Raw genomic sequence first — 13616 nt, forward strand, 5'->3', positions numbered from 1 at the left:
TTACTGGCCCTTCTTCGCTTTCTCCTCGTTCTCTTTCACAGGTTGGTAAGGGTATTTGATTGTCAAACACCAGATGTCTAAGTAGTCGCAGATGGTCCAGATAACATCAACCACGAAACTACCGTGAACTCCGACAGCGAGACCGAGACACATGAACACAAATGCAACCTGGTAGACATCGTCGCCGAGCGCACTAGGCCATCCAAAACCGATCTTGGCCTGTAGGAAGGGTCCAAGAGAGTCGATGACCCCGTAAATGAGAGGGTAAATGAGGACATTGCCACGCGGGAAGCGAGATTTAGTAAGGTGAGATATGATGATACGGCCGACAGAATAGGCATTCACGAGACCGGCGTAGAAGATGAAGGGAACGAGATGTTGGCGGAGGATCACGGGTTGGAGGTAGAGGTAGGCTGGGATCAACGTCCAAGCTGCCCCGAAAGTAAGAAGGCCGAGTAGGGCAACGCGAGTCTTTTGGCCTCGGGATCGGCGGGCTTTCATCACGTTGTGCGCACTAGTTGCCTCGTCGTCAGCTTTGAACACCGGAGAAGGATACAGGATCGTGGTGGGTGGCTTACCTAGAGATTGTATTGAAGACAAGGACAACGCTGCCGTATACCATGTACCATTCGTTCCAGGCTAGGTTGTAGATAAATCCAGGGATAAACTCGTAGCGTTGAACACCAACGCTCTCGAGCAGTGAGCGCTGCCAGAAGCTGCCACCTCCGAGGAAGGCGGTCGCGGCGTAGATGATGCAGAGGGTCAAGATACCCTCGACAGGTCCAGAGATGATTCCGAGAGTCAAAGTGTGGGTATGATACTCCTCCCAGGTTTGAACGTAGAAAGTCATGAGCGCTGTGACTATTAGGACCATGTCATCGTTCACGCCAGAGGTCTACTTACAAGCGAATAGAGTTAGGACGGTCTTCCACCCTTGTCCAAGGTTCATTGTTGCAGAGAAGAGCAGCACTTCCAGCGAGGTGTTGACCGCATCTACGCCATGGTCGAACAGCTCGCCCAGCGGACCACTCTGACCCGTCCTTCTGGCCTGGGATCCATCTACGGCATCAAAGGTCTGGTAAAGAAACAGGCCGATTGCCCAACTTGCGTACACCCACGGAGGGCAGTCTTTGTCCAACGTTGGGGTATACCAGAGCAGCGTCAAAAAATTGGCAACAACAAATCCAAAACCAGTCAAAGTGATCTGTGTATCATCTGAATATCAGCACGCGTAGCTTCGATATGCGGATTAAGGGCAAGGTGTGATGCTCGAGGGCAAGTTTGCGCGACAGGTATACGTACGAGATTCGGCCTACCAAGTGGTCAGCACTATACTTCTCCAATGTAATCTGGCTATTACTTACGCCATCCACATGGGAAAGCATTTGATCACGACATGTGTGTAAAATGGCTTCAGCACGTAGCGCGAGACAAGACTGTGGTCAACGCCAGAGTACTTGTACTCTTTCAGCTTCGAAAGCTTGTCCTGGCGAATGTAAACCATCTTCGCGATGCCGTTGAGGGTGCACCAGAAGATAGGAGTATCAAAGGGTTCTATGAAATGGGTTGGTTGTGTTGTAATGTGTCGGTAGATGGGGATGACAACAGAACGCACGATCAAAATTTCCAGGTTAGACGGTGATCGGCGTTTCTGTCTTGTGATTCTGTGATGACGTTGGTGGGGGAGGGCACGTGTCTCCGCGTGGGGACCAACAACAACAAGCGAGCGTGGATAAAGCAGCATATATACATACACAGCTATGCACCTAAGGAACCATAATGTTTATGCCTTCTCCATCCAATGCTTTCCTCCTCCTCCTTCATAGTATCTGTTCTTGCAGTGAAAGCAGGGTCAAATTGCACTGAGGTGGACGCACTTAAAGCAATTGATACCAAATCATATGCCCGACCGACGAATGGAAGATTATTGAAGCTAAGCTAACTAGGTACTGTTGATTGACAGCAAGTCCCTTGTGCTCTTCTTCCAGATATAAGTACTCGTACTTCAATAAATCCAATGGTGTTCTACCTACCTACCTCTTATATGTCCGAATATACCTAGGTAAGTACCTAGGTACCTAAGTGCTAGTTGATTATAAATGCAAATGGAAGTAGCCAGTGCGGTTTCCCGTCGGAAAGTGATACCGACTATGTGAATGGGCAAATAAATGTTCGTCAACGAATCGAAAGAAACCGTGGGTGGGATACTGTGGAGTAGTAAATCAACTACAGCAAATATCGACGAACGGGTGCTGCGTATCCGGCTCAGACCATTTTTGGGGCATGCTGATCCGCTAATGGCATTGCTTCTTTTCGTCCGAGCTTCTTCAAGACACAATGAGATATACCAAAAGCCAATGTATTTAAACTTGAAGGTTTGAATTCACATACAGGGTGTCGGGGGTACATACCTGCTTGATAGCCGACTTAGTCTGGCTATTGTTCATTTCCTGAATAGCTCATGGCGCTCCAAGTGAACATCCCTCCAGAAGCATACACCGCAGACAGCATCTCACTCCATCCTCACGGTCCCACTGAAGAGGATCTCGAATCCAAAAGCGACATCTCAACCTTACCGCCGACAGAAAGCCCGTACCCCGATGGTGGGCTCGATGCCTGGCTCGTCGTTCTCGGCGCTTGGTGCGCCATGATACCGTCCATGGGCCTCCTGAATACTCTCGCGATTCTCCAAGCCTGGGTGTCCGAACACGAGCTCCATGGACTTCCCGAGTCGAAGATCGGCTGGATATTCAGTTGCTATGCTTTTTTCCTCTATCTGCCGGGAGTGCAGGTCGGTAAGTTGAGCTTTTGGTTCGGTGGCTGAAACAAGTAAGGATGTAGAGGGCATTTATAAGAGTAGCTGACGGATACGTAAGGTCCAATCGTCGACAAGTATGATATTCGAGTCGTGGTCATTCCTGGGTCAATTGGAATTGTCACCTCTCTAGTATGCCTTAGTTTCTGCAAAGGTAGGGTACTACTCTGATCTCCGACTCAAAAAGTTATGCTGAATCTCTTCATCCCCCAGAGTTTTACCAATTCCTTCTTTCCTTCGGCGTCCTTGGAGGCATATCAGCATCGTTCTTATTTAATCCCAGCGTGGCCGCCATAGGCCACTGGTTCAAATGTCGTCGGGCGTTTGCTGCAGGAATCGCATTTACGGCTGGAGGGTTGGGAGGTATCGCATTCCCCTTGATAATGATGTACGTCGCGCCCGAGATCGGATTCCCATGGACAATGCGGATCATTGCGCTCATCTGCGCCGTCGTCCTTCTCGTGGCCTGCATCCTACTCCGAAAGCGTCTGCCGAACAATCCCGCAGCCAGAACGACCATCGACATCAAAGCCTTGCGGGATCCCAAGTTCGCAACGACAACTCTGGGCGTCTTCCTGATCGAGTTCGCAGTCTTCATACCGTACTCGTACATCTGTTCCTACGCATTGCACGCGGGATTTGAGCCTCACGACGCGTACATGCTGAATGTGCTCCTCAACGTCGGTGCCATGCCCGGCCGCGTGTTGCCAGGCTACGTCGCAGACAGATTCGGCACATTCAACACCATGTGCGTCACGGCCTTCGTGTGCGCAACGCTCCTACTGACACTGTGGCTCACGGCCGGTGGGGATGAACGCCGCGTGACGGCGTTCACGATACTTTTTGGGTTTTGGTCCGGCGCGGCGATCAGTCTCACGCCTGTGTCCATCGCGCAGGTCAGCAAGGTGGAGGATTTGGGCAAGAGGAGCGGCACGGCGTTTTGCATTTCCAGTGTGGGCGCTCTGATTGGTATTCCCATTGCCGGAGCCATCCTGGAGAGAGACGGTGGTGAGTATGTGGGCTTGATTGTGTTTGCGGGCGTGGCCTATGCAGTAGCTTTTGCGGCGTATGTTTTGGCGAGAGTAGTCAGTGGAGGTTGGAGACTTGCGTTGTTCTAGATGTCACTAGATACATCGTATTGATGGGGGATTTGGTGCCCCCACGCGGGTATCTCACCATTAGCAATACTTGCCCATATGGCTGTGGGGACTGAGTTGTATATCAAAATAGTCACCACCGGATATCTCAAAAAGAGACCTCAGCCCGAAAGGAACATCTTTTCTCTCATCGACGTGACGGTGCTAGTCAGCACCAGGTAAAAATAATAAAAGAACAAATTTCGCATCCCTCATATTACGTGGGATTGTAGTTATCAAATGGCGTATCTCATGTCGAAAGTTGATTCACTGTTGGAGATGATGTGATTCGAAGCAATTGTTAGTTACTTAGGTACCCATTTCTTGTCAAGGTTGCTCCTCCTTATATCTGTCCGTCTTGAGTGCACTATAGACGGAAATGTAGTACGAGTCTGGTTTTCTGCGGGCAAAGTTTTGTGTCTGGATGGGCAGAATGTTTGTTCTTGCTAGGTAACAATTCGACCTTGCCTCTGTACTCGACGAATGACCACCTGCGGTTGCGGAATTGACTATCTCTTCCAAAGCAATCCATAGTATGCTACAACCTTCACCAATTGCAAAATGACTACACCTTCCGACTTTGTCCATTGTGCTTTCCCGCCCGGTCCCATATTTCAGGCTAGCTAGTACACGAATTCTCAATGTCCTTTCCGCTCCTGTAACTGGACTTTACGCAACGGGGCTCCAGGGGCAAGGTACCAAGATCCTGCTCTTCATCGTCTGAATCAGAGGTACTGTCTTATGCACAGTCTCTCCCCAGCCCTCCACGCCCCAGCTCTGCTCTCGGCGGATCTTGCGCTCCTCCAAATCTGCGAACTGCCAAAGGTGATGGACCGTATTCAATTCGCCAATCTGCACGAACCAGGCTCCCACACCTTCCATGACCTCTCGGCGTGCCTTGAGGCCTCGCCTCCAGTGTGTCTCCCATTCGAGCAAGTTTCCGGGGTGCAGGGTGTACGAGCGCAGCTCGAAGAGACCGCCCAGATCGCGCGGAGGGGTGGTCGGCCAGAAGGAGAACTCCTGCATCAGGGACGTCTTCTTAGACGTGATGAGTGTCTTGAGCTTTCTTTCGAAATCGGGGTATTCGGGGTGGTGGTGGATGGCATGTAGTGAATCGTGGTAGCCTTCATACCGTTGGTATTCCCAAATGTGAACTGGTGTGAATCGCATGTCAGCGTACTGGTTACCAATGGGGAAAAGTGATTGCCAAAGAGTCATGCATACCAAAAGTATCGCAATCGCCTACTTCGGTCCTCCAGCTGCCGACGAGGTGGACCTTATTTTCAGGCACGGAGGCCATCTTGGGATACCATTGGCCAACAAGCTCCGTGTATTCGTCGACCTTGTCGGGCTTGACCTCGTGGAAGACGATGGAGTGGACGTATTTGCCTCGTGCGAGGACCTGAGAGAAGCTTCTCTCGATGTCCTTGTCGAGTTCGCGGCCCTCGGGGGTGCCGTAGATCAGGGAAGAGAGGGCGCCGCCCTTCTTTGACTTGCCATCTTGAGCTTCACGCTCGCGAGCCTCCTCTGCATGGGGAATTGTTAGTCAATGAGCTTGAGATATCCGCGACAACGAATTGACTTGGGGTGGCGTGGGTGGGGGGAGGTCCTAGCTACACACTACACAAGGGAATGGAGAAGGGATGGGATGGGACTGACTTTCTTGCTGTTCCTTCTTTTTGCGAGCAGCTTCAAGGCCCTCGCGGAACTCTCTCTGGCGCTTGTTGAAGGATGCGGCGGTATCGTGGGTGATGTCTGCGAGGGCGGGAGTTTGTGAGGAGCTCTGTGCAGCAGCGAAAGCGGCGAAGGGACGCGAGTGGGCGGGTGGATGGACGGCGGCCGCGGCGGCAGCAGAGGATCGGGCGCGCAGGCTTGCACAGGCACGGCGGGAGAACATGATTGTGGGGGATGGTATTGTTTGAGGGTGAGGGTGAGAGTGAGAGTGAGAGTGAGGGCGAAGGTGAGGAGTAAAGAGGGAGAGGGGAATAGGAAAGGTGGAAGGAAGGTGGAAGAAGTGGTGTTGGTTGGTGTTGTGGTCGTCGTCGTGGATTGACGTCAGGCCGTGACTCGTGGGTGAGCTGAGCAGCCAAAAGAAAAGCAAAAGCAAAAGCAAAAGCAAGCAACGAAGTGGGAGGGGGGGGCTGTAACCTAAATAGAAGATTGACGAGAACAGGAACACGAATTGGAACAGTTTATAGTAATCTACTCGTAATCTAGTTGGGTGGATGAGTCGAGGGGAGGTTGGAATTGAGAGTCTCGTGTCTCATGCGACGTGGAGTTGCTGTAGCTAGGTATGTATACCTGTTCCGATGGGCTTGTACTTATACCCGTATTGTAGCAGCAATCAGTGTGTATGCACATGTATATGTACATAAGCGGTACATAATAGTACATGTGGTAGATGCGGAGGCGCATCGAGCTTCCCCTCACTCCCCAATCGCCCACTAAACTACTCCCGTCTCTAGCCTAGTCACTCGAACTGACCTTGGGGTACCTTGGGTGCTGATACCAGTACCAGTCAGTACTAGTGTAAACTGTGTATTAACGTGACTTGGTTAGTCACTTTGGTGTACCTCCACCATCAGCCAAGTACCTCCAAGTAATCAGTTAGTCAAATCTGGGGCAGAACATCATCATACACCTACATGATACATCTAGACCACGCCTAAAGACCATCATCTATCCTTAACGGTACGGTGTGTACATACGCACCGAACCACCTATCTACGTACCTAATATAATAAGTAGGTCTGAACTTAACTAATTCTATCACAGATTCCATCTCCTAAGTCTTGATTCGCATGCAGTATAGGTAGCCTTGTTCCTCCTGCAACCATACCCATACGAGTAGATGAATCATGACTGACTTGCATATAGAGATACACACAAGCGTCAGTCAGTCTTTCTACACAGTATCTACCGCCTAAACACTGTGTAAGTTATCTGATGATCTCCGGGCTGATGATCATCTGCCCTCGCCTGGATCGACATGACTTTCTTTCATTTTCCGCGGCCGACAGTTCATGTCCATCATCCAATGCATTGTTCCACTGTGGTGGGATGGTACGTTTTACCGACTCCCACTTATGATCACAAGTAATAGACGAACAGTACTCGTACTCTTCCCACTCAAATACCTATTCCTCTTTATCTTCTTATTGTCATTAAATAACCAGTGTTGGGTGTTTATACTAACTATGGTCCTCTCTTTATGTAGATACCTATAACCTACCTAGGTAGTCAAGTAATTATGCTACATGTACATACATGAGGCACCTAGGTACCTGCGTACATCGTCAACATCATCCCTCGTACGCTTGTATCATTCACTTATTGTAGACGAATACCTTCCCTCGCTTGCTTGTTCAGGTACATCCGAGTTCTACAGAGAGACCGCACTCCTCTTCTTCCTCACAGCATCATCATCGCTAGTATAGCACATGTTCATGTTGAACTGCTTACACCAAGTATCTCACTGCGGCCTCAAATTCGTCCCTGAACTGCAATTTCCTAACCCACCTATCCGGAATACCCTCAATCCCAACCTTCGCCCCCAACATTCCTCCAACAATCGCTCCATTCGTATCCGTATCCCCTCCAAGTCTCGTCACATCAACCACGACATCCTCAAAGCTTCTCCCGTCGAACAAGGCTGCAATAGACAGTGTGAATGCACTCAAGACGTATCCTCTGGTCAAGTCCGAATGCTCCGACCCAGGCCCTTTCTCGGCAAGCATCTTCAAGTCCAGTCTCCTCCCTCTCTCAATCGCCTCGTCCAAGATGGGTGCATCCCATTCCTCAATCACCCTCTTACCCTCCCTTATGGCCGCTTCCACCGTCTTCCCATCTATCAGTGCGGCCACAATCTCGTTATAAACCATGCATGCTGCCCTGCACCGGAAGTCGTTGTGCGTGATGGCGCTGATCTCCCAACTCTCCATCACCCTCTTATCTCTCGACTCCGCAAACAGTGCCGTCGGTATGCACCTCATCAGACTTCCATTTCCCGCCTGGTCTCGTCCCGCTCCCGCCCTCCTCGGATCACCTGTCTTTTGGTACAATTGCAACCCCACCTGGGTCGCATTGCCAATATCGACAGGAGCGCTCCCAGGTTTACGACCTGGCCATGATCCATATAGCCAGTCCACACAATGATCCGCCGTAGACCGCACCACGTCGAAGTCATGTGCATGTTTCCCACCCGTGGTCCTGGCCTTTTTACGATCCACGTAGGCTAACACTGCTGCCCGTGTGAGATCAGTATCGTCTGTCGCATGTCCCGCTGGCCATCGGAATCCACCTCCGCCGATAATCTCGCGCAGTCCATCTGGATATTTCTTTTTTATTTGATGGTAGTTTTGGAATTCGAGAGTTGCACCCAGTGAGTCACCTGCATGGACGCCTAATAACGCGCCGAGTGAGCGAGAGACCTGAAAGGCTCTGATCTCCTTTGACATGGTAAGACTGGCAATATAGTGAACCGCGTAGATTCAATGGATGGTCAGATGAAAGGAAAGAAGGTTTCTTCAACTGCGATGCCTTTTGGGGGGGTTCCTGTACTTTATTCCTTGTAGCTCTCAGCTGTGAGGATGCGCCACTGCACCGCCCCTCACTGCCCCACACTTTTCGATCTCACAACAATAACAGGAAAGCCGCATGATCGCATGCCTGGCGTCACTCTTCACTGGAGAGCAAGTGCCAGGAAACCAAGAAATGCATCCAGAAAGAAGGAATAGAAGTTTTATCTTTGAGCATCATGGCTAACTCGAACGTTCAGTACAACCAATTCCTGACACTAACTAGGAATGGATTAATCACTCACATCACAACTACCACACTCTCACACCCTTCTTTCTTCTTCATCATTGACGTCTTTCTTCCTCCTTGTCCTTACGAACATAGTGCATCAAATGAAATCGGGATAGGAAAATGAATATCCTTCCTATAGTATACCAGCGCTGACCTAGCATTTGAGGCCTACCACACCGGCGTCTTCTCCACATTGTCGTCTAATAGGTTACCCAGTCCGATCTTACCAACGCCAACCATCGGACTTGCGTAGGTATAGCTGGGTATATCCACAGCTTCCCCACGAAGCTTATCCGAGATGTCACTTGATACGGCGAATGCTTGGAATGCTTGTTTCATTCGGGTATCCACACGCACAGCTTTTGGCGTGGATGGTGGGCTTGATCACCCGCAATATTCAAGAATTGTTATGCCTCTACAATTCAATATTCATAGATGATTCGAAAACGTGTGTCCTTGCACTTCTCTCCTAGGTCTCCTTGAAAGCCTCGAGTCTGAATATTCAGGTGGCACATCGTCAAAGACAATTACTGCCAAAGTGGTGACCCTTTGCAATCGGGACACCTAGATGGCACGCCTGATCATTGCGTACTCTAATAAAAGTTGATAGGGAGAGCACATGGTAAACAACGGATCAACAGGAGCATATTCAAGTCCGTACGACACTAGAGGCTCTAATCCTTCAGTCCCTTCCGACCTTCCAGAAGGACTCTACCTTCTCGCTTCAGAGTAGAACATCCGGCACAATGAAAGCTGCTCACTTGACACTGAAGCTCAAGAGTGGCATACGGACGGTAGTTGTACGGACGGAGTGATTCACTCCTTCGCTTGTGCACGCTTTTTCAAAGCTACAAAATCGTGACAATTCTCACAGTTGATATATCAAATCCCTACGTATAAAAGGATAATGTGCTTCTTGGTTTGAAAAGGGACACACATCACAGCAGGAACTTGTCAACAGTCGTACACTATAATCCATTCATTTCAATACCCTACAGTCCTACCCCATTATCTCCTACTCCTCCAGACCCTACACCCCACCACAATGTATACCATCACCCGTACCTCCACTGCGGCCGCCATCACTATCCTCCTGACCCTTGCAACAACTACCCTCGCCCTTCCATCTCAATCCTTAGTACTACGTAAACCTCAGCCCGCAATGGCCCAAGTCCAAGCAGAAGCCCAATCCCTCATCGACGCCAAAGCCGCCTCTGGCTGCGACGTCTTGAAGTGCGTCGTCGCGCTTGCCCCTGCATCCGTCACCTGTGCCGCTGCGCTCGTCGAGGAGGGCCTGAACCCGATCGCAGATGCGGCGTGCTTTGCCACGGCCCTGAACACTGCTGTCAATCCTGTGAGTGTATTCTTTGAGCCCCTCGTTTCATAGTAGCAGCATAGAGAAGCTTGAGCTAATTTGGTGGGGGTTAGCCCGAGGTTTGCGTTACATGCCTTGATTAGCATGTTTTCAATCAACAGTTTGGTCGACTATACTGTTGAAGTTTGAATTAGGAGGTGAGAGAGGGGTGACAATGGTGCACATACGTTGAAAACTCTGGATTTCTTCGATCAATGTGTCCGTTGGGAAGAGAATAGACATCAACAGCACCTTCTCCCTTGAATCAATAATCTCTTCCGGTCAGGATGTGGGAATTTGCTAAAGGGAAACTCAACAATCAACGTATGTACCAATTGTCATACTTATTTTCTGATGCATACCAATAAACATGGAGAACAATTCTTGCTTCAGAGTAGCATGGTGATAGCAAACATTGGAAATGAAAAAGGGAATGCAAGAAAAGAAGTAAAAGGAACGATAGTGTTATGACTTCAATCCATAAATTTAGGTTTAAACTACCATGCTCATACCGAACTCAGCTCATTGAACAAAGATAATACATCGTGATCTGAAAGCAACTCACAAATTCCTAGAAACCCAAAAAGAAGAATTCCTCCCCAACAGCACATCTGGGAAAGGCCATTAGAAGGGAAAGGCTTTAGAAGGGGTTAAGAATATATGTCAAAAACTGTACTAGATGATCTTGCAGGCAATATCGGTACAGACATCATTGTGAAGTCAATTGACCAATGGAATCTTGATGCAGTGGAGATTCCTTGACACCAACTATATAACCAACTTGTCGTTTTCCTATTTCATCGCTATAGCCACCTTGCCAACCAAGAAGCGCCCGTATGCGAATGCAATCTGAAGCTGCGAAAGGGAGAACAATGTTCAAGACTGTGGCGGAGAGCGACATCACGCTCGTGCCCATGCCCATGCTCATGCTTAAACTATTAATGGGCTCTAACATGTGGATCTAGTCCAGTGGCGGCGGGTGATCCTATCCAGCTTACCATCTCATGCACGAGAATCAACATTTCATGGTGGAGGAACTCATTGACTATGTGCGCCGATGTATTACAAAAAGTATCCCGTTTCCCAAACTCGAAAAGAATTGAATAAACCGCGCAAGGGAATGTCCCACTCCAAGCACCTACGCCAGCCCTTGGGACGGAAAGACGTATCACCATTTGAGGAAAAATGATGAATAGGTATCATGAATTGGTTTTCATATTCCTCTATTGACAAACGAGTCTCTCATCGAGAAGGAAAGACGACGTATACTGAAGAGGGTGGACGATGTCTATGGAATTCGACATATGGGATGACTGGGGTTACACGCTCCTTATTTTAGAGACGTTCTACCGTTGAAGACCGGAAATGGAATATTTGACAGGGACTGCTCGGCCTGTTGCGATGGTTCGATGTTCAATGTTCATGTTGATGAATGATGGTTGTGTGTTGATGCCCAGTTGCGCGGAGCGAAAAATATATATCCCTTTTCACACTAGTCCTACTTCAGATGGCGCAGATGGCTAGCGATCGCTGCCCCACAACGCTTTCAATATTAGGCTTGAAGCAGTTAGAATTAGTGAGCGCCTACCCACCAGCATACTGAGTACAGTAAGTATCATCAACAATTGACCCATAAAACACCTTTGCGCGTCAGAAGAACTTATAAGTTACCCGATATGTTGATTTATTATAACTATATGTTAATTTATCCTAATACTATAGCCTGATAGTACCTAGAAATATAAATATTCTTGTGTTGTAGGGACAGTAAATGAATAGACACTACCATATATGTTGGTGTTGTAGGGACAGTAGGTAGGCAGACACTTCTTCCAACTTCTTCATAACTTCCAGAGGCTTCTTTCTACCTCGTACAAGTGATGGTAAACGTGACCTCACTCTGACAGCCTCTGTAAGAGTCCTTCGAGACTCCCAACAGCCTTACGCTCCATCTCCTTCAACCTGACGCCATCAGAGCTCCGGAAGGCACCTTCCTTAACCTGCCCATCCTTGTTAAGTACGACAGCACCAATCTGGTTATTGGACCATGTGATGAAAATTTCTTGAGCAGCTAAGTCGGCTCCGATATCCGTGATATTGACAACTCTACTTCTCTCGTTGGACACAACGTCGTCATCATCATCATCATGATCCTCTGGGTCGGTCTCATCGTCACTCGTAAACGCATTGAGCACCTTTCCATATGTTGACTGCTCTGTCGCCGATGACTTTGTTTGCTCGGTCGAACTAGGTAGACCAGCGGCGACACGTAATTTGTCCACTGCAGCTTTTCTGATATGCCACAATGTCAACTCTTTTCGTAACTTGCGCCCGAATCGAACCAAGTCCTGTCCCGTTCTTGAGCTCGAATCGCGCTGGGATTGGGGCATCCACTTGGCGGCGAGTGCTTGCAAAGGTATGCACGGAGGAATGGTATGGTGATGTACCCGCAACATGGACTTGTGCCTCGGATTGGGTCGATTGAATAGTACGTGATATTTATCCACGAATTTGCCTTCAAGAAACACTTCGATTCGCACACCTAGGATGTTGCCATTGTCCACCGCGTTCGGGTCAGGATCTCTGACTTTGTAAGCTGTAACACCGGCACAGGTACGATAGATGTTTTCAACATTTCGCTTCGATTGCCGCTTTAGGAGGTTCATGGCGGTTTCGCGTAGGTGTTCGTTGGCGACGGGACCTTTCTGGAGTCGCGTTGAAAGATGCGGGGTAGATAGAAGGATGGCAGCAAGGTTGTCGCGTTCTTTTTCGGCGGCAGCAACCATGTCGCGTAGGTTTTGAAGATATGCTTCCTTTTTCTCTTGGTCAAACATTGTGGAAGCAAGATTGGCGGGGATCGATACGCGTTGAGGATTGTGGTTGGCGTGTGATGTAAGGTAATAATTACGAGTGAGGGAAGGGAAGCTGTCTCGAAGGGGAAAGGTTTATATCGCGTATCCACGTGTCGTACAAGTAACGTGGATGAAAGGCTTGGCCCGAGTCGCGGAATGCGGAGATCCTGAGAGTTGAATAGGATAGGCGAGAGGGGGAAGGGGGAGGATCAAAGAAACGCCCAAAGATAAAGGCCCGCCGGGGCTGTGAGATGCATAAACTGCGTGGCATCACGATCCTATTCTCGGTGTCGCATACTTACCTAGGTACATAAACATCAGCCCTCATCTTTTCCCCATCTTGAACCCCTAATCGACTCGTATCAGAATCTCGTATCGCTAGAGACCGACGCTAGACGTCAGCGCAACGTCGGCGACCCTGCCTCTCCTCCGCCACAGACCAATTGGCCACGTTCCAGGAACCGTAATATTGTATCTTTTTATCCGCTAAACTAAACGACACGTTCTCCCTCCGAGGGGTTTATTCATTTGTCACCACATGGATGCCTACCACTCCAGGCGACACGCTCCCTTCATTCATTGTTCCTTCCTTACCATCGACTCTTGAAACCCGTCGATCTTCAATCCAACCCATCGCCCAACACGAGCAG

General features: G+C 49.2%; 6 protein-coding genes across 6 annotated transcripts; 2 read left to right on the top strand and 4 right to left on the bottom strand.

Annotated features, from left to right (window-relative positions):
* On the bottom strand, nucleotides 1-1504 carry BU24DRAFT_466500 (ethanolaminephosphotransferase; the record flags this gene model as incomplete). The annotated part of the gene is made up of 5 exons (XM_033532369.1): nucleotides 1-514; nucleotides 579-855; nucleotides 904-1204; nucleotides 1303-1312; nucleotides 1365-1504. 5 exons carry the CDS (start codon nucleotides 1502-1504, stop codon nucleotides 1-3), a joined length of 1242 nt encoding a protein of 413 aa, XP_033379059.1.
* Nucleotides 1505-2461: 957 nt separating this feature from the next.
* BU24DRAFT_355392 (MFS general substrate transporter) lies at nucleotides 2462-3933 on the top strand (the record flags this gene model as incomplete). Its single annotated transcript, XM_033523852.1, has 3 exons — nucleotides 2462-2795; nucleotides 2877-2969; nucleotides 3029-3933. The coding sequence occupies 3 exons, from the start codon at nucleotides 2462-2464 to the stop codon at nucleotides 3931-3933; spliced, it is 1332 nt and encodes a 443-aa protein (XP_033379060.1).
* Nucleotides 3934-4238: 305 nt separating this feature from the next.
* BU24DRAFT_426933 (NIPSNAP-domain-containing protein) lies at nucleotides 4239-6289 on the bottom strand. The gene is made up of 3 exons (XM_033529092.1): nucleotides 5611-6289; nucleotides 5176-5478; nucleotides 4239-5105 (listed from the first exon to the last, which is right to left on the bottom strand). Exons 1-3 carry the CDS (start codon nucleotides 5846-5848, stop codon nucleotides 4621-4623), a joined length of 1026 nt encoding a protein of 341 aa, XP_033379061.1. The 5' UTR covers nucleotides 5849-6289; the 3' UTR covers nucleotides 4239-4620.
* An 831-nt stretch (nucleotides 6290-7120) lies between these two features.
* On the bottom strand, nucleotides 7121-8681 carry BU24DRAFT_426934 (ADP-ribosylglycohydrolase family protein). The gene has a single exon (XM_033529093.1). The coding sequence runs from the start codon at nucleotides 8406-8408 to the stop codon at nucleotides 7410-7412; it is 999 nt and encodes a 332-aa protein (XP_033379062.1). The 5' UTR covers nucleotides 8409-8681; the 3' UTR covers nucleotides 7121-7409.
* Nucleotides 8682-9728: 1047 nt separating this feature from the next.
* BU24DRAFT_471713 (uncharacterized protein) lies at nucleotides 9729-10147 on the top strand (the record flags this gene model as incomplete). The annotated part of the gene is made up of 1 exon (XM_033532707.1): nucleotides 9729-10147. Exon 1 carries the CDS (start codon nucleotides 9806-9808, stop codon nucleotides 10145-10147), a length of 342 nt encoding a protein of 113 aa, XP_033379063.1. The 5' UTR covers nucleotides 9729-9805.
* A 1636-nt stretch (nucleotides 10148-11783) lies between these two features.
* BU24DRAFT_426935 (uncharacterized protein) lies at nucleotides 11784-13394 on the bottom strand. Its single transcript, XM_033529094.1, has one exon. It carries the CDS (start codon nucleotides 12946-12948, stop codon nucleotides 12010-12012), a length of 939 nt encoding a protein of 312 aa, XP_033379064.1. The 5' UTR covers nucleotides 12949-13394; the 3' UTR covers nucleotides 11784-12009.
* Between the last annotated feature and the right edge of the window lie 222 nt (nucleotides 13395-13616).

This window comes from Aaosphaeria arxii (assembly GCF_010015735.1).
Source record: "Aaosphaeria arxii CBS 175.79 unplaced genomic scaffold BU24scaffold_10, whole genome shotgun sequence".
Taxonomy (NCBI): Eukaryota; Fungi; Ascomycota; class Dothideomycetes; order Pleosporales; genus Aaosphaeria; species Aaosphaeria arxii.

Bases quoted from the DNA above. Each gene is read 5' to 3' on its own strand.
- BU24DRAFT_426934 (XM_033529093.1), bottom strand. From the start codon at position 8,408: ATGTCAAAGGAGATCAGAGCCTTTCAGGTCTCTCGCTCACTCGGCGCG.
- BU24DRAFT_426935 (XM_033529094.1), bottom strand. From the start codon at position 12,948: ATGTTTGACCAAGAGAAAAAGGAAGCATATCTTCAAAACCTACGCGAC.
- BU24DRAFT_426933 (XM_033529092.1), bottom strand. From the start codon at position 5,848: ATGTTCTCCCGCCGTGCCTGTGCAAGCCTGCGCGCCCGATCCTCTGCT. The intron at 5,479-5,610 runs GTCAGTCCCATC...TTCCCCATGCAG, and splicing joins AAAGAAGGAACAGCAAGAAA to AGGAGGCTCGCGAGCGTGAA. The intron at 5,106-5,175 runs GTATGCATGACT...GATTCACACCAG, and splicing joins AGGCGATTGCGATACTTTTG to TTCACATTTGGGAATACCAA.